The 19,452-nt window shown below is 40.1% G+C and overlaps 1 protein-coding gene across 6 annotated transcripts in view; it reads right to left on the reverse strand.

Moving 5' to 3' along the window:
• The window catches only part of AFG2B (AFG2 AAA ATPase homolog B), a 36,849-nt gene extending 17,654 nt beyond the window's left edge, over positions 1-19,195 (reverse strand). For 5 of the 6 annotated variants that reach the window (XM_071441464.1, XM_071441463.1, XM_071441465.1 and 2 more), the window contains exons 1-12: positions 17,899-19,195; positions 16,738-16,923; positions 15,966-16,130; positions 15,286-15,495; positions 14,665-14,892; positions 13,668-13,802; positions 12,891-13,016; positions 12,331-12,538; positions 9,876-9,964; positions 9,073-9,133; positions 1,789-1,901; positions 1,494-1,609 (exon numbers count right to left, since the gene is read on the reverse strand). In XM_071441464.1, coding sequence (XP_071297565.1) covers positions 12,386-12,538; positions 12,891-13,016; positions 13,668-13,802; positions 14,665-14,892; positions 15,286-15,495; positions 15,966-16,130; positions 16,738-16,923; positions 17,899-18,975 — 2,280 coding nt within the window. In that variant the 5' untranslated portion in view covers positions 18,976-19,195 and the 3' untranslated portion in view covers positions 1,494-1,609; positions 1,789-1,901; positions 9,073-9,133; positions 9,876-9,964; positions 12,331-12,385. Of the gene's footprint in view, positions 1-1,493; positions 1,610-1,788; positions 1,902-9,072; positions 9,134-9,875; positions 9,965-10,578; positions 10,739-12,330; positions 12,539-12,890; positions 13,017-13,667; positions 13,803-14,664; positions 14,893-15,285; positions 15,496-15,965; positions 16,131-16,737; positions 16,924-17,898 lie in introns of those variants that run through there. The other variant, XM_071441468.1, reaches the window with a different exon arrangement.
• Between the last annotated feature and the right edge of the window lie 257 nt (positions 19,196-19,452).

The raw sequence follows: 19,452 nt of genomic DNA on the forward strand, positions 1-19,452 counted from the left end.
CCAAAAGGGCATTGCCAAGGTCTTTTTTCTTGCTGCTTTCTCCAAACACATTCCATTTTTCCAGGAGTGAGCACATGTAGCTCAAATGTCATGTTTCACCAGCTCTTTGCATTATACCACTGCTCTCAGTTTCCCTCTCTGTTTTTTTGCCATATTTTGTCCTCTCCACAGTTTCATTATTAATGTCCAGCTTACACTCTTCCAGGGTCACCAGGAGCTTCTCTCACTGCACCAGGGGTGGAACACACCCCAAGAACTGTGCTGTTCAAATACAGGCCTGTCTTTGCCCCAAGATCATTTCCTCTTTGATCAATAAAATAAAAATAAAGCCTTCTAACCAAGTTGCTAATTCACAGGAAAGACCTAATCTGAAAGCCTCTAGATTTCCTTTCTACCATTAAAAAATATAAATGTCCTCCACATTCTCCACCCTTAATTTCCTTTCCAGTTTCACCCTCTCCTCCCCTTTATAACAACAGGGCACTAACAGTGTCTGTGCTCTGGAGCTGGAAAATCCCCTACTGGTCTACTCTTATTCCATTTTCCACAGCTGAATGCTCTAGCAAGGACCCTACATGCTCTTTCATTCTCTGAAATACCTGACACAACTTTGGAAGCTACTAGAATAAATATGGATCCTTTCCATTTTCTGTTTTGCAGCCACCACAGCAATCTGCTCTTAAAACACAAGTGTAGCTGCATTCTGTGTGTAAAGCTGTAAAATGATGATATCCTCATCATTATATTTGCTCTTTTGAGTATTTTGCTCTTTTATCTTTGTTTTCTCTTGGTATTGCACAGTTTGAAAGCAACTGTTGCTAAATATGCAGGATAAAATAACTGCTTTTATTACAGCAATGAAGCATTTACACCTTCATCATTTACACCTGGCATCAATTTATATAGGGAAAAAAAGCCATTTCATAAGCAAAAGTACAATTTTACCCTTAAGATGACTGTTTTGTAATTGCCTTATTATTATACATGGTAAAAAGATAAGTTGTTTCTCCAGGACCATTATCAGCCAGTACATGAGGGCACATAAATAAATCATCAGTGTTGTCTGTATCGAGTGTATTTTGCATTGTTTTACATAGCAAACTAAGTACTGATACACAGGGATTTTTAGTTCAGCTGATGAATAAACAAAAGGACCCAGATGGCAAGAAGACTAAAAATTTGCATTTATCCCAGGTACATTAAGAGCACCCAAGTCCCTGAAATCTTTCAATTTCTTTTCCAAAAGCACACACAAAGAAATTATTTAATAAATCCCTAAATAAACTGATGAAACATGAACTTATAAAACCAGTTACCTAAGTCTAGTATCTGGTCTTTTAATTGTAAAACAGAATTTTTGAGAAGAACACTGCAAACGAACACTTCCATAGCTAAGATGGTGCTCTATAGTTCAAAGTAGCATACAAGTATTCTGCATTTTTTTACAGGTTTCTCGTGCTCCCGTTTCCCCTGTGAGAACAAGTCGGACATACCTGTACGGACCAAGGTTCTCCTCACCGGGAGCTTCCCAGGCTTTTCCAGGCGATGGCGCAGCGCTCCCGGCGTTCACCAAGAGCTGTGTGCTGAGCAGAGCCACGGACGCTTCCCGCTGCCAAGGGAATATTTTCTATTACACGTCTTATTAGTCAGTAAAGAAACAGCAACACAACTCCAAAACACTCCCGCCCTCCCCTAAAATAAACCCCCACCAAACCCTCTTATTTTTTCCTAAAAAAACCCCACGGGGGATTTAACTTTTTAATGGATGCAATAAGGAAGAGCACAAACCTAGCACAGACTGCCTGATCAGTTATTGGGAAGGACTTCAGACACCTCTTGAAGGCATATATGGGTAAATACATGGAATGCAAGCTCCAGTGCTTTCCTCCAGGTACAAACATCTAAGGAAAAAAAATCATATGAATAGAAATTATTTGAGGCTACAGATATCTGAAATGTAATTAGATTATATTAATTAATACTAATACATAACAAGGTAAGTTATCATGCAAGCCCTTTGTTTCTATGAAAATTATTCCTTCTTTGGGGTGCTGAATTCATGTTTCCAGGACAACAGATTCTTCCATCTGAAACATTCCTGACTGTGCTTTTTTCTGAAGAATCAGAGAACACTTTCAATCAAAAACATAAACTAAGGGAAACTATTTTGTTTCAAACTAGGCAGGTACAATTATAAATAACAAATATTGTTGTGTTTACATTCTGTAATTGCTCGTACAGTGGTGGTTTTGGATTTAGTGGAACAGACTTCAGAGAGAGAAAATACAGATCAGGGAGGCTGATGAACTCAGACCACAACATACTTCCAGTAAAGTCTTCTTTCATTTCTTGAAGCTATTGAGCAATTCTGTATTTTCTAAGCTACTGCAGAAAAGACACACCTTAAACTGGAAACAGAAATTGCCCAACCAGTTACACACTGGTTTCTTTCTATTTGCTTGAAACAGAACATAGATGGAATAATTGAGGATGGTTTTCAAGCAACCTAGCTTCCTCAACTTGCCACAGAGCAAAGTTCAAGTCATATAATAGAAAAATCAAAGGACAGTAACTCTCTGCTTATCAAATGTTAAAGGTTCATGGGCAGTTAGCTGTAAATGAAGATATGTTTTAGATGTGAATAGCTATGCAGGATATCTCGTTACAATAACTCTATTAACTGTCTTTGTAAAGAAGCAATGAAAGCAGAATATTTTTCTTCCACAGACTTACTACATCTGAGATTGCTCTGAGGAGAGGATCAAGAGAAGAGCTAGTTCCTAATTTTAGCTGTCAGAGCTAGAAGGAAGCTGCTCATGGAGTTGGAGTAATAACAAAATTAAACCCTACTAATCAGCCCACCCCCTGCTATGGCTAAGTAGGGGTATTAATACTGCAGGGTTGTTTGCATGGCTTTCTAAAATTTTTCTTCTTATTTTTTAAGAGTTCATATTTTTGTTTATGATACAAGGTGTGTTTGTGTACAAAAAAAGGAAGGAGAGAAGAAAATATAAAGCCAGGTCATGTGGGTAGTGCAGATAGCAACTGGGAAACATTAGACTCCATTCCACTACCATGCAACCAAGTATGGAACATACTACTGTACCTGGAGCAAACTGTGGTGGTCAGAAATAAATCAATACCAATTTCCTTTACAGACTGCAAATTGATCTGTTGTGCAGTTCAACTAAGACATCTGATGGTTTTACAGTCACTTTTCTCCTAAACAAGGTACATTTTACCTGTCTAGCCTACACCAAAGACTTTCATTACTGTATGAAAAAAGAATATTGGAGTTTCCCCCATCTCCCTTCTTTGCTGGGTTGCCATACTCTCTTTCATCTGTTTAGTGAAGAAGAAAAAAGCCCAGTAGACAAAGAACTTCAGTTAGCTTTTGCTTTTTGTAACTGATTACACTTTGTTTCAACAAATGTACTGTAGCTACAGCAATACCCTGTGCTGTACTGTTCCTTAAGGAATGCAGGTTATACCTGTGGCACTGCCAGCCAGACACCTGTGGGGATTTCTAAAAGCAGACAGGAAGGTCAAACACTTTGGTTCTTTATTGAGGGAATCCACCTATGACTTTGGTGGTAATTCTGTTTACTGCAGAGGGTGTACACCTGTGCCCTTTACACCTGCTGAGAAGTGACACTCTCAACAGTAAATCCTCAAACACCAACTTCCCTGTAACACCCTGTTTTGTGTAGTGGAAATGCCTCCTCTGTGAACTAATAAAAATACAGGAACTTGAGCACAGACATGCCCAGTTCTTAAACGTTTTAATTTTTCTTGAGAGAGAATTTTTAAAAAACACATACTAGTACATATATACAACCACTACAAACTTTACTGTATCAATTCCATGCCTCCCTGAAATCAGTATAAAACATTCACCTAACTTCAAACTGATGTTTTTTCATCTACTTTGTAAAACATGCTATTGTAACATGGAAATTATGGGCAAGAGTTTGGCAATGAGGCAATGACTAGAACTGCAAGTCATTGTGACTGGGATTGTGCTGTGCATGTCTGTTTTAGGGAGTAAGGTGGATACTGTAGTCTTGAAGATGAATTAATTTTTTCTGACCATAGCATGTTTCATTCAAAGCATTTGCCAAGAGGAAAACTAAACACAGGAATGGCAGCATAATGCTAACATATTTAATAATGTTTTAATAAAACAGCATGGGCAGCATAGTGCTAACAGTCTTAAAAAAAAAATTTAGGCTTCATTGAATTATAAAAGTCACAGCAGAAGGGAAAGATGCATCATTAAATGAAATTTTAACAGCTTGAATAAAACCCCCACGTTTCCCTTTCTTTTAATGTAGTGAATTGGTGATTTATTAGCAGTGGATGACTGCTTTTCTTTGGAAAACTGGTAAGATTTTTCTGTTACTACCAGGGATCAGGACTTTCTGCATTTACTTCCTTGTTTGTGCAGCAGCAGCATCAGATAAAAGACAGAGGCGTGCAGTGTCACACCCCCTGAACAGAGGCCACGGAGCCGGCCTGGCACACCAGGCCAAACCTTGGAAATCTTAAATGTGAAAACCAACACCAAACCAAAGCCTTTGCCATGCCCCTGTTGGTAAGAGATGAGGGTTTATTTAAACTAATTTGGTAAGCTGGCAGTGAAGGCCAGCACTGGCCTGTATCCTGGTACCCAGACAAATTGTCTCTAGGGCTCCCAACCAGTGCTCTGCCACCCCCACTCTTACACCTTGCTCACATGGCCCTCAGTCCCCACACAGGCACCGTGGTGATGCTGCAGGACAGCTCTCCCTTGTTAGGGTGAAATCTGTTCCAGCCCTGGGCTCCCTGTGCTGTGAGGGGCTCTCCCACATCCTGGGTGAGCCCTGAAGGGCAACACCTCCCCAGTAATGGCTCTGGCCAGAACGTATGCACAACAAAATTATCTAAAAGCAAACGCTAATTGAACTAAACCCCTTGTTCAGCTGGGCAAGGTCCAGCATAAACAGGGCTGGCACACCTTGGTGAGGGTGTGTGATCTTTGGCCAGGGCGAGGCGCACAGGCCGAGGTGCTTTGGATGCGGTGTCAGCTCACGGCTTCCCAGGGGCCATTACAGCCATGGCTGCAGCCCCATGGAGAGAGCTTTGGGCACACAAGCTGACTGCTCCCTGTTCACATCTACACCTGAGGGGCAACACCCACCAAGCCCAGTGCCCCAGGCCAAGCCAGCTGTAGTGCTTTTATTTCTATTTCAGTTACACTTTTTATGGGATTTCATTGTCCGTGTGCTCCTGTACAGCATGTGGATGTGCCGGACAGCAAAGGAAAACTGTGCCATGTTTGTTTAACCTGAAAGCTTTTTCACAAGTGTCCAACACCAAATATTGGCTGGATTCAGTGAATCATTCCCATTACTCTTGTTTGTTTTCCACAGCTAGTACTAGGGACAGCCACCCTCTGCACCAAGGCAGACAACAACTGCAGGATGAACCATTTCCTTCAGCCCGCTCTGTAAGTTACTGTTTTCTGCAGAAAGCCACCACTGAAGGAACCAGACAGTGCAGAACTACACTAATAGCACCTTGTGGGAGAGAAATGCAGGGGAGCCAAAGGAGAAATGCTGATACTGGGGCTATCACATGCAAAGAAACAGCCCCAACACACTCTGATTGCCACATCACCACAACATCTGCAGATTTACGGCATTGAAGTACTACTGTAATAACAAAAATTATCAATTCACTGTATATACACTGCAAAAGGCAGCCTTCTATTCTTCTGTTCTTCCAGAAAACTATTTACATATAGACTACATAGAAAAATTTTGAGAAGCATGACCACAGATTCTAATGATGGATTTCTAATAGTGATTAGAACTATTAAAACACATTTCTAATGGCTCCCAACCTATACTGGAAACTCTAACAAACCAGTGACCATTTTTATTAAACTTCCTAATTAATATGAAATTTGGAAGTGATATAGTTCCATGTAAATGTACTAGCTAGGGTGAGCAAAGATAGTGATTGTTAAAAAAACCCAACATCAACCAAACCAAAACCAAGAACAGAACGGAGCAGGAGACTAAAGACAGAAAAGGAAATAGAGAGAAATAAGAAAGTGGTTAAATTATTTCAATAGCCTCTAAATTGTTCATGGAATGAAAACTCATGGGTTTGCATGACACAGATCAGGGAAGCCTTACTGTTCTCGTAAACATCAGCTCATAAAATTCAACCGTTGGATCTTTACTGTTTGTAGAACAAGGAAATAACTTGTACATTGCTTTATAGATTTATGTTGAGTAGCTGACTGGGGAGACACAGTAATTGCTCTTGGTGTATGCTACTTATAAGAAAAAAATGCTCTATGCAGGAGACAGATTTTTGGGACAGTCTTCTAAGACACAAAACCCTAAGAGCTTTAACAATATTCAAAATCTTTTTGAACTGCCAAAAATTTTTTTTTGATTTCTTAGATTGTGTGAAAACCCTCCCCAGAAATCCATATTAATAAAGAAAAACAGAACAGCTTACAAAGGAAAACAGATTTATTAGCACAGCTGTTATGCTTCAGGACATGATAAAATAAGCAACAACCTATGACTGACAGCAGTCACACTGCTTAATGTGCTAATGGAAACATCACTGAAATGTGGCTAAATACAAAAATTAACTACAATTTACTTACACTTATTTTCCCAATGTTGACAGATACTTAGGTCATAGTATTTGCAGCTAAAAAAAGTGACTTATTGAAAAACAATTAATGCATCAACTTGGAGCATGGCACTTTGCTTTTGCTACAGTCCAGTAGAAATATGGAAATACAGAGAAAAGATTTTAATATATTTTCTGTTTTAAAACATTTAAAACTTGTATTCCTCAGAGCTCCGTATTTTTGTGGTTCTATGATATTCAATCTTCTTGCAATGTCATTCCTTAAACACAAGCTAAGGACTTATTCTGAAGACTAGTAATTCCTCTCACTCTAAAGCAGAAATGCTGCTGAGTCATCCTTACTAGATAAACAAATATTTATGCAACATTTAGATTATTTTTTTTCTCAGCTGAAGAAAACAGCTTCTGAAGCCAAGCCACCTTGGAATTCAGGAGACAGCTTTTCTAAATGAAGTTTGTCTTTGCTGCAGAATAACCTAAAGCATTTGACCATTACTCATTTAAGGGGACTTTTCCCAATTAGCAGTTGTTTCACTTTTGCTTTCTTCCTCACAGAAAGGATTATGAATTCTGACCATCCATTGTAAAAGAAACTGTGCAATAGATTGAGAAACTGCTTGGAAGAGGGCACATACAGAAAATATCTACAAAAGGACTGTTCTGCCATTGGATGCACTTATTGTCTCATGATTTTACTGGGACCCTGCCCATTCCATTCTTTCCCTGGCCAACCCATAATCAAATACACAGAAGCTTAAAGAAGAACTGTCTCTTCATAGAATCATTCCTAATGTTAATCAGCTAGTTTCTATTTGATAAAAGAGATATTCCTAATAGCATGTAGAAATCTTTAAAAATATTGTTAATTGTGCAGTACATTGCAGCTTGCACTTGAACAACCTTGCACAAAAATAAGAAATTAACACTTTGTAGTTTTGGATGATGCAGATTTTCTAATTCTAGTAACTTCAAAAAAATTCAATCATGAACAATATTTACCTGATTTTCATTTTCCTTCTAGCCATGCTTAACCCTTAGATTTTGAGGTTCTAAATCTGCAGTCTCAAATACACCCTTAAATAACCTATTGGACTCCTCAGTAGATAAGTTTTAGTATTTGCAGCACAACATTAGTTTTGTTAATCTGTCTCCACATCTAACACAGACAAGAAATGCAAATGTACTGTGTGACCACATATGCTGCCATACAAGGACATCCTCTGGCTATGACTTTGGTCTCTCTATACAACACTGAAATACAGAACAGAAAGTTCTGTATCTCTGAAAGGAGACCAGGATTCCCAATTTAGAAAGGCTTTTGAATTTACATGAAATGTACAAATTTAGAATTTATTTTATTAAAAATTAATAAAATGGCAAAACGAATGTATTTTGAAACAAATCCTGAAATGCTACAAAAACTATGAAGGCTTTTTTGATCCATAATTGCCATCTGAATACTCAAAAATTTACATCAAATGCTTATTGAAAATGAGTATTTTGATTCAGATTTTTGGACTATGTGGATGCTGTATGCCAGCTTCTAAAGCAACATCAAACTCCTCATCCAGAGGCCAAAAAAATGTAGGGAGACCCCAAAAATGTAGCAGAAGCATTTCCGCACACTGATTTCAGTAGTCAAGTTTGTGCAGAAATGATTCCACTAGATTCATAGGGTACCTTTGTGGGGCAACAGAAACTTCTCACTTCGTCAGCTTTTTGACCTCTTCCAGCTCTTTTATAGGTTGCCACTGCTGAGTGATTGTTACCAGCTGGAAGACATGGAAAATATGAAAGTTAGTAAAATCCCAGTGAGCATTTACTCGACTCCCACACCTCCCCATATCAAAGATCAGCTTATTGATGAAGAAGTTCTAGTGGATTTACATTTTCCTTTCAGAAATATGCAACAGCTGACACAATAATTTGTTGAAAAAAATCACTTGGATATTAATTAGGTAATCAGACCAAATAATTTTACTTTTCCTTATCCTAAGTGCTCTAATAAATTAAGATCTTTTTCCTTCAGGCTACAGTACTCAAACATTCTTACTCAATTCTGTAATTCAGGAACAAGGTAAGGGTAAACAGCACTTCCTCTATACTCCAAGTTTCCACTATTATCAATGGAATTGAGTAAATGGATGTTTGGGGTGGGAATGGACATAGGACAACAACCAGAAATACAGTATGAATTTAAGATCAGACCTACAGTGTAAGAGATCCCTATCCTTAGCTAATAGGGTAAAGACATAAAGCAATGAAAGAAGCATTTGTTTCCACTTTTAACTAGATACACATCAACTTTACACTTGTTCTCTTGTTCATATTTTGCTAGTTCTTACAAATTGAAAAAAGTGATTCATTGTGTTGGAAATTTATGCTATTTATACATATATTATATGTACAAATTACCTTCTGAGGCTTGGCAGGATCAATAGTTTCCCATGGTTCTGAACTGCCAATCTTGTGAATGCTTTAAAAGAAGATAAAACAGGTATTATGTTTTAAGGTGTGTCCTTGAACACATTTTCACATGAGCAGCCTATTGTCAGTAGAGCTATTCACCTTAGTAAGGAGTTCCCTAAAACACAAGTTTACAGGTTTGAGCACTGTATTTTAAAATCTGGATAGGAATCAATGATAGCTTGCTTTATTTGCAGCTTCTAAAGCACCAAGCAAACCAGCACTGTTCACATATCATTGTGAGGGAAGCAAGCTGAAGAATCAAAACTGAGTAAAGACACAAGGAACTTTTACCCTAACAGTTAAAATGCCTATTCCAAACTCTTTAAAATAAATAAATATACTCCCAAAACCTTTAAGAGTATAGGATTTGGCTCCAATTATCAGCCAAGCCATTGGAATCAAACACTGTTCTTTACATACAAGTCAATAGCCTGGTTGCAATATATGTGCATCTCATCTACCTCTGTGATTATATGACATTCTTAATTATAACATTTAAAATTTGTTATACCTAAAGCAAAACCCCCGTAATTAAATCAAAAGTTAGGAAATAACTTGGACTATACTCCAAATTAATTAATTTCCTCACTATTTACAATCTGCAGATACTTTAGTCATTATCAGTACTCCCAGTACTCTGGAACATGTGCCTGGCACAATTTTTTTTTCTGTGTGTAAAACATGATAGTCAAATACTCGGTTGAATAAAACAAGTTAGGGTAAGCTCCAAGCAATAAGTTTTTGCTTACATCACATCAGATTTGGAGAATAGGGAATAGATACAAAAAGAGAACGCCCCAGCTGCTGCGAAGGACAATATTCCGGCCAGGGGGATGAGCTGAAAGATAAAACAGAGAAAAGAGCTGATCTTATGTCCCAGACCCACGAGTAGGGGAGCAAGGGTTACACAGAACTAGGCAGAGATTACCTGTTCCTGTATATTTCCTCTATATTACACTTTACACCACTTCACTTTTAATACGTGAATTTCACTTTCACCTCTGTATTACCCTTCTCCACACCTAACTTTTAACACATGAACTTTAGGCGAGTTCCATTTCCTCGGGAAATCAAGTGGCAACCCCGGTGCAGCCGCCCGAGCCCCCCGCATCCCCTCCCCGCGGGCGGGTAACCACGGCCCGGACCCCTCAGGCGAACTCACTTCTCTTTTCGTTCTAAGCGTGTGCAAGATGCCCTTGTTCATGCTGGCAGCGGCTGCGGAGCGGCTCCGGCGGCGGCTCTGGGCGCTCCCCGGCTGCGGCAGGAGGTGCCGGCCGGGCCCGCCCCGCGCTCTTTGAGCCCCGCGCCCTGAGGGGGCGGGACAGCGCCCCCCGGCGGCCGGACAGAGCGGGCCCTGAGGGGGCGGGACAGCGCCCCCCGGCGGCCGGACAGAGCGGGCCCTGAGCGGGCGGGACAGCGCCCCCCAGCGGCCGGACAGAGCGGGCCGCGGCCTGCGCCCTCCCCGCCCCAGCCCTTCTCTCTCCCTGCCTGCAGCACTCCAACCTGGCTTCTCCACTTCTCCTTTGTCCTCCTGTCTGTCCCCTTCTCCAGGGGTATGTAGGCAAACGCCCCGGTGATGACAGAGCTGCCCCTTCCAAGCTCGAAGAGGTGCCTATAGTGACCAAAAGAGGAGCCCGGTGTCACCGTGTCCCCTCGCGCTGCAGCAAAGCTCAACCCAGGCCCAGGTTCTCATCACTGTCCTGTGTTTCACAGCTCCTATCACTTCCCAATATCCCTCTCTGAGAAAAACTACCAGGGGCAGGCTGGAGGTGAGAGCAGGTGACTCCATCCATTGGTTTCTCCCCTTCTCTCTTGCCCACTAGAAAGCAGTGAGAGGAAGGAGAGGCTGCCTGCACTGCACATTCTGCTCATTCCCTGCAGCAAGGAACAGACATGACCGGGCACAAACAGCTCAGCTGGTCCTCCTAGGGAGCAAGTGTGGAAATTCAGCAGCAGCATCTTTGAAGAGCTGGCAGCATCTCACTGTAACAACTTTGAGATGCAGCAATTCCAATGGAAACTCTCAAACACTGGAAAGCAAAACAGACAGTTTTCATACTTTTTCTCAGCACTGCTGCTGAGAAAACTCTGTGTATTTATGAGCACTGTCTATTTGCTGCTACCAATAAAGCTATAGTAAGGTCCTTTCTATAAACTGGTGATGAAAGCCAAGCTGTAGGGCAGTTGTTTGTATCTCAGCCCTTTCCTAGGTTTCAACAGCTTCTCCTACTGCCTTTTGCCTTCCTCGGCCACCAACTGCCTTGGAAGTTCCTTTTGTGATCCATCTCACTATAAACCACACTCAGTGCAGTCCCTAGTGTGCCTGTTATGAGAGAAAAATAATTGTTAATAGGCTTATAATTTCTGAACCTCAGCTGAAATAAGGAACTGTCTTTGAGAGTGGTGTATTTTGTTCCCAAGCATTTTCACTGGGAAAAAGAAAAGGTAATAAAAAATAATAAAACCCTTCATACTCCAGTAAGTTAAAATGCACACTTACATACATGTAACACCAATTTCCTTAGAAGTGTCTGTGTATTTTAGAAGGCAACCCACAAAAATGTATTGACAAGGAATGGCTGGGTGGGGAAAGTAATTCTGCGGAAATTGTCATTATGCAAACTCCCTTTTCTAAAGAAGAAATTATAGTTTGAGTTGATTACACGCTTGGTATCTGCTTACTCAATCCAAATGTTGTACAGTAAGCAGTAACTAATCCAAAATTACTCCCAAAACCCCTGACTTCCAAACCTACACCAAGGAGTTAAGCACTGGCAACCCTTTCACTGCCACTGTATTTTGGAATCTGCTTTTAAGAATGTAAGCCTAGACAGGCACATATAAAACACCTGACATTTTATATAGAGTGGGACTTCTTCCTATTTAATTTCCTGAAAGCTTTTCTATTTCCTTTGTATTCGCTGTCTTTTGGAGACTTCACAACACATTTTAAATTTTCTTATTATGCCATTTTTGTAATTAAAAATAGGAAATCTACAGTAATGCTAAGCTGTTCCATAGTGTTTTATCTAAGTATTTCAATTACTTGTTTCATCAGATGTAAACCTACCCAAAGCAAACAAGATTTTAATTTATTATTCATTATTTAAATTACAGAACTTTTCAAAAGTGACACTTTACTGTATTTCACACTCCCTGAAAACTACAGTAAGTACAGTATTAAAAAGCAGGAAAGATGCAAACCTTTTCAAAATCTTTGCAATATATTTAAAAATACTTATGCCACTCCTTTATAGATTCAAGAGGCTAATTCTTGATTAGAGAATTTTTCATAAAATTCCAAGTCTTTTATGGTTAAAGATGGCTTTACAGTCTGCAATGATTTCACAAAATGTTCCTGTTTTACAGCAGTTGCTTCGAGTCCATTCTCTTGCAATGCCAACAAAGCAGCCTTTAAAAGAAAAAAAACCAACAACTTAGTCTTTAGCACGTTTTAAATTGTAAAGAATACTGTAAGTACTCTAAAATAGGAACAAAGCATTAGTTAAAGCATCTGAAAACAGCATGGTACAACTTATGGTTATTTAACAACAGATAAAGATACAAGTAAGGTTACCATAACTTTTTATTTAAAGAATGAACCCTTGTTCTTCTGTTTTAACCATTTTCTTTGGATTTTCAATGCAAATTGGCAAAGTACCTCTACTACAGATGGCTCAGGAACATCTATGAGTTAGCTCTCTTTTTTCATTCAAAGTTGTTATTTAGAATTTATTTCAAGATGAGCTAGGAATATTTCTTACCTCCTTGCACAGGTTTTCAATATCAGCTCCAGAAAAGAGGTCTGTTAGGACTGCCACATCTTCTAATGACACATCAGTATCTAATGGAATTTTTTCAGTGCAGATTTTCAAAATGGAAAGTCTTCCCTGTAAATTGGTGCATATTATGCAAGAAAACAAAACCAAACAAAGCAAAAATTAATCTTTCTCCAAAGCAGTATCAAACTTGAAATTAGAGCCAAGGAAAATCCAGAAAAGCACCAAAACTACCTGGTTTTGGTGGAAGAATAAAATGCTATTAATGGAGATAATGCACTTCTGGTTGTCTCATATATTTAAGGTTTATTATCCACAGCCACTGCTTGCTTCATGAAAACACAGTATTTTAGGCTGAACAGGCCTGATTTGGCATGCTTTGGGACAACTTTTTTATGTGAAGCTCAGGACAAATAGCTACACTAGACTTGGGAACAGTACACAAAAATTATTTGAAACAAGGACAGACAACTTATTTTGATATTTCCTGAACTGTAGCTTGATTTTGTAAATACACATTTTCTCTATTTTCCACATGCAATATGATAACTACCTACACCAGTTAAAATGTTATTAGTGTTTAAAATACAAGTATCTTTATTACGTTTAAAATTTTTTCTTTGTACCTGGAATTTGGTGACTGATCTCCAGTGAAACACCCATCACTTGTAACATATGTTACAGGAATATGCCCCTTTTGCTCTTAAAGTATACTGGCAATTAATATCTCTCCCTTTAAAGCCATGTATGGATGTGTAATACCTTCAGATCTGGAGGTGGAATATAAATCATCTTGTCCAGCCTTCCAGGACGGAGCAAGGCATCATCCAACATATCTGGCCTATTTGTTGCAGCAACTACCATGAAATCCTTGTTCAAAGTTTCCTGAAACTCCAGCTGAGTAAGAGATCATGTAAACAAATTAGTGCAACATGGTTGAGATAGATATTATCAAAAGATACTAGTTAACTACTGATGAGAAGAGAGGAAGGGCAAAAAGATAATGTAATTCTACATGTATTTACTTTCCCTTCAATATTAGTATTTTATCTTTCTTGAGGTAAAAAAAATGCCTCGGTGCTGGGCAGACTACATGACAAAGAAGAAATATAGTTAGTATCTGCCTTGGCAACAAATAAAGACTTTCCTTTGACCAGATTGGAACAAGGAACTTTTTATATGCAAAAAATCCAGTATCCTACAATTCTGGAACTGTTTTCTTTATTATTCCCCCAGAGAGTATCACAATAAGAAAAAATTTATATACAAAAAAGCTAAATATTAAATGTTGTGAATAATTCACTGTACAAGTTTGTGTTTAAATAACTAACTGATCATAACTGTGCTACTTATGTATGCATCATGTATGAGAAAGAGCTGCAAATGAAGTAGGGGAAGTACTAATAAAAAGTAAGCTCAGGGAGGAACTTGTTTAAGAGTAAAAATCGCACAATCAATCTAAAAATTACTTTAGTGTCAATAAAAGGATTTTTGTGACAGAAGATAAACACTCAACTGGTAATGCCTGTGTGGGTATTTTGGTCAAAGCCTCACTGAGGAACAGTGTATGTAAAAACAATCAGCAGCCTATGTACAGTATCCTCTAAAAACTAGTAATGATGACAGAGTGAAACAGCTTCTTGCATGTTTTTAAGTCCAAGGATTTGAAGATTAAAATGCGAATGCCAACAACTGAAAGTTTTGAAACAACTGGACAGCACTTCTCATTCTTCCTGTACAGAAAAGGGAGCATAAATACCTTTCTTTCCTCATCACTTTGCTCTTGGCACTGAGCCTCAAGCTGTAGCTTGCCTCCTCTTCTTTCTGTAACTTTCAGCCCAACCCCATCCAATTCATTGAGAAGCACAGAGAGAACCCGCTCTGAGACACCATGGCCAGTTCTGCAGAGTGCCCGAGATCCCAAGATAGAATCAATCTCATCCAGGAATATTATTGCTGGAGTATTTGCTCTTGCTTGGCGAAAAACCTTTTCAACAAATGGTAATAAAATAAAACATTAATGCCTGGAAAAAGAATCCCACTTACATATACTCTGTATTTTACTTAACTTTAAATCATTACATTTGCAATGATTCTTAAGAGCTGTTCTGGCTTACATTTACTTTTGGCAAATTCTGCTTCTTTTTTATATATTCCTAAATGAACTGAAAACAAAGGCTAGAAATCTGAAGTTTAACATTGGTATAATTTTAGGGATAGACTCTCACTTTATCTACATGTGAATCTCTAAATCATTTCTATTTTATAATCAGATGAGAGCTCTATCATCTTTTCAACAACAAAATTAAGGTCTAACTAATACTTGACAAAAATCAAGCAAAAACAGACTACAGAACCTTACACAAATTAAAAACTGTACCTGAGACAAAATCCTCTCTGAATCTCCAACATAAGGTGAGAAGAGGTCAGCACCACTTACAGAGAGAAAGGAACAGTGACAACTTGTGGCCACAGCCTTCACCAGCGTGGTTTTGGCACACCCAGAGGGCCCATAGAGAAGAATCCCCTTGGGATGAGACAGGCCCATCCTGGCAAATGCCTCGGGAAATTTCATAGGCCACTCGATACTCTGGCAGTACATAAAAAAGGGATGAAATTCTTAGTAACAAGCAATCAATAAAACTTCCAAGTACATCATTTCCTCTCCTTGATGCAAACATTAATTGGAAATCAGAGAATACTGATTTAGTCTTTCTTCATATAACCCCCCTGCTTAAACTTTCTGTTTGAAACAGAAGTAAAAGCATTCCTGAAGAGGTAACAGCCAAGAGCCATCCCTGGATAAATATTCAGGAATGGACAAATTATCTGGCTACAAGTTAAGTATTTTTCAGCTACTAAAAACATGCCTATTTTCCCATATTATTATGCTTGGTGGTGGTACCTTGAGATTACAAGATAACACTGTAATAATGTTTAAAATACAATTTATAATCAGGTAATTTGCAAAAGAAATAATTTTCATAATGCAGGGTTACAGAATACCTTGGAGTACCTATTAGAAATTAGTTGTTTATCTAAATTAGTTTAATACATTACCTGTTTTAACTTTAATTTCACATCTTCAAGACCACCAATTTGCTCCCAAGTCACAGGTTTACACTCTGTTAGTCCAACTGCACTTCGAAAAGAGGATGGCTGTATTTTTTTAAAAGCTTCTTGGAAATCTCCCATGTTAATAATGGTTTCAGTTTCAGTTGAATCCTAAAAAATAAGCCCAGATAGAGTACATTAGCAACATTTTAATGCAATACTTAAATGCTGCATTAATATGCAAAATACTTCACATAAGGCTAAATACAACTAATAAGGAAGTCAATTCCTGACCTAATGAGCTTAAACACTGCAGACACAAAAAATGCAACATAAAGTAAAATATTACCTCTTTAACAGCAAGTTTTTACACAGGAAAAACCCCCCAATTTTAACAGAAATTAATGTTTCAGAGAAAAGTACTAGTCCCTAAATTATAGCTCCATTAGGCAGTGGTCTACTAAATCAAATAGTTGCTTTCAGGGTTAACATTCATCACATTCTACAATCTTATGAATAGAAATAAAAAAGTTGCAAAATCCATTTTCACCACACACTGAAGAATGTAACACATTTTATCTAAAACAGGCTATAAAATGCCACTATTAAACCACAGATGCAGTAACAGAACTAAGGTGAGAACTTAGAGCAAAAACAACATATTTATAATGTGCTTGGTGTGAGTCTTCAACTTGTTGAGCTTTTCAAGTAAAGTATTAATGAGGAAAGGGTAGTACCAATATTACTGACATTGTTCTTGACTGATTTGCAAGCATACCCAAGAGCTGTGGGACACAGCCTGCATGGCAGCTTCTCTGCAGAGTGCTGTAAGGTCAGCTCCCACATACCCAGTCGTCATTTCTGCCAGCTTAGCCAAATCAACCTCTGCAGAAATGGGCATGTCAGATGTCAGCAGCTGCAGGATGGATCTTCTCTGTGTAACTGTTGGGGTCCCAATAATAACCTAAACCAAACAGAATAAACAAAAATTTTAAGTAGATAATTAGCCATACGCATTCATTTTATAGACCTAAGCAAGCAATTTTGTCCCTTCTTTATATTGGCTACTGAAAATTTATATATACTTACATCCTAACTAAAGAGTTTTACAGGAAATCTATTGCCAGCACTGTACCAATGACAAATATTTAAAATGCCATTTACTTTCCAAGGGAACAGTGTTTGCATAAAGAGTTTTTGATAAGACACTCAGATAGCATTTATCAAGTCCTGTAACACTGAAATAATAATTTCCTTACATCACAAGCACTAAATTAGACTAATATGATAGGAAAAAATTAAATAGATAAACATTCACATATTATTGAAAATCTGGTAAAACTTCACCATAAAAATACATCTCAAAAATCTAGAAATCCCATAAAATTAAAGAACTTGATTAAACTGGTGACCTAGGAGTGGGTTTAGCCAGGAAAATAAACAATACAAGCACAAGCACTGTGTGTTGTATAACTGCATGTGGTTTTCTTCTTTGGACTACTAGACTAATGGGAGCTTTCCAGAGTAGACCCAACCTCTATTACTGAAACCTGAACAGAAGTTTTGATGCAACAGGTTACTAGTTCTCTGTCAAAATGAACTTTTAAGGAGAAATGCACAAATCTGCAATCTAGGATTTAAATGGAAAAAATCCAATCCTGTAAAGCTAAGCATCTGTAAGCAAACAAAGCCCCCGAAGATCAGGTCAATGTCTCTATGATAAGACTCCTCCCATCAATTTTCAAGTATATTTTTCAGTGTTCTGAGTAAAAAACCCCAAAACAACCATACTCAAGTTCCAGCAAACTACAGATAGAAACAAGACACCTGTCCCAACCTGTAGAATCCCACTATGAATGAAACATGACTAGAAGACCCCCTTCCACCACCTCAATAAGGAAAGAAAAATGTGAGTGTGTGAGTTGCAGGGTTTATTTACCTCTCTGTCAAGTCTGCCAGGTCTCCTCAGTGCAGGCTCTAAGGCATCAGGCCTGTTTGTGGCTGCCACAATGACCATCCTGCCCTCGCTCCCTACACCATCCAGCAGCGTCAGCAACTGAGCAACAACACGATCTTCAGGAGCATTGTTTGAACTTCCTCGCTTTGGGCATAAAGAATCAATCTCGTCAAAAAACAGAATGGTTGGGCCCTCGTTTGACATCTCTCTGCCCTTTTCAAAGACTCTTCGCAAATTCTCTTCACCTTCCCCTGGTCTTGAACCATGGAGGGCTGGGCCACTGATGCCAAGCAGATACGCACCCAACTCTTTTGCTACTGCCTTTACCATTAGCGTTTTCCCTACCCCTGGGGGCCCAATTAACAGCACTCCATTCGGGACAGAAAGACCCAGCTTCTTGAAAGTTTTTGGAAAGCGGAAAGGCAAATCAATCATTTCTTTCAAAGACTTCCCCACATCATCCAGTCCTGCAATTTGAGTTTTTGCAGTGTCTTCTGACAGATGTCTGTACCATTCTAAAGTGATCACCTCCTTAATTTTTATGCTTGTTTGGGGAGTTATCAATCCAGCTCCCTCCTCCAAAGGAGACGCAGACAGTATTTCAACATACACCACGGGATTTTCGGGACTTGGGGCAACAGTAACAACATAACCAGGCGAAACATACACATTTCTTAGCAGCTCTCTGATTGTCTCCTGCAACACCGCTCTGGGAGTCGACTTTTTCAGCGCGGCGTTCTTGAGGACCACTCTGAGGGCCGCTGCTCGCAGCTGTCCGTGCGGCAGCAGCTGCAGCCGCCCCACGCTCAGCGAGAGCCCGCGCAGCTCCCGGCCCGGCAGCCCCGCCGTGCTGCAGCTGAGGTCGGCCTGCAGGTACCCGTCCGCCAGGTCGTGCCGGGGCCACGCCGTGCACACACAGCAGCCGCCGGGCAAGGAGATCCTCAGCGGAGCGCCGATCCTGGCTCCCAGCAAGGAGAGCGCGCCAGGTCCCAAGCGGCATCGCTGCGTGCCCTCATCTCGCGGGTCCAGCGGGAGCAGCTTTAAGACTGCCGCCTCCATCGCTGCCTCCGAGAGGGAGGGCAGTAACCCTCCCTGCTTTGCGCGGGCCCGTCGGCTCCTTACTCACCGCGTCTGGCCCTCCCGCGGGGCTCCCGCTCCGCCCGGCGCACTGCGGCCGCCCGGCATTGCCGACCCGCGGCGGGCGGGACGGGACCCCGGGCAGGGAGCGGACGGGCCGGAGCGCCGCCGAGCCGCTCGCGCGCTGACAGGCGGCCCCGCGCATGCGCCATAGCGGAGCACGCGCACTGCGCCCGCCTCAGCCCCCCTCAGAATCACGGAATGAATGCGGTGGGAATGGAGCTCCGAGATCGTCGAATACAGGCTATGTCCAACCATCGTGTCAGTCTGACCGCGGCACTCAGTGTCATGTCTAGTCTCTCCTTAAACACAGCCGGGGATGGTGGTTCCTGGGCAGTTCATTCCATATCTCGTCGCCTTTCCTGTGAAGGATTTTTTCCTAATGTTCAACCTAAGCCT

The sequence above is a fragment of the Agelaius tricolor genome, unplaced genomic scaffold, assembly GCF_023055355.1.
Source record: "Agelaius tricolor isolate 1412-34295 unplaced genomic scaffold, bAgeTri1.0.p SCAF_16, whole genome shotgun sequence".
NCBI lineage: Eukaryota > Metazoa > Chordata > Aves > Passeriformes > Icteridae > Agelaius > Agelaius tricolor.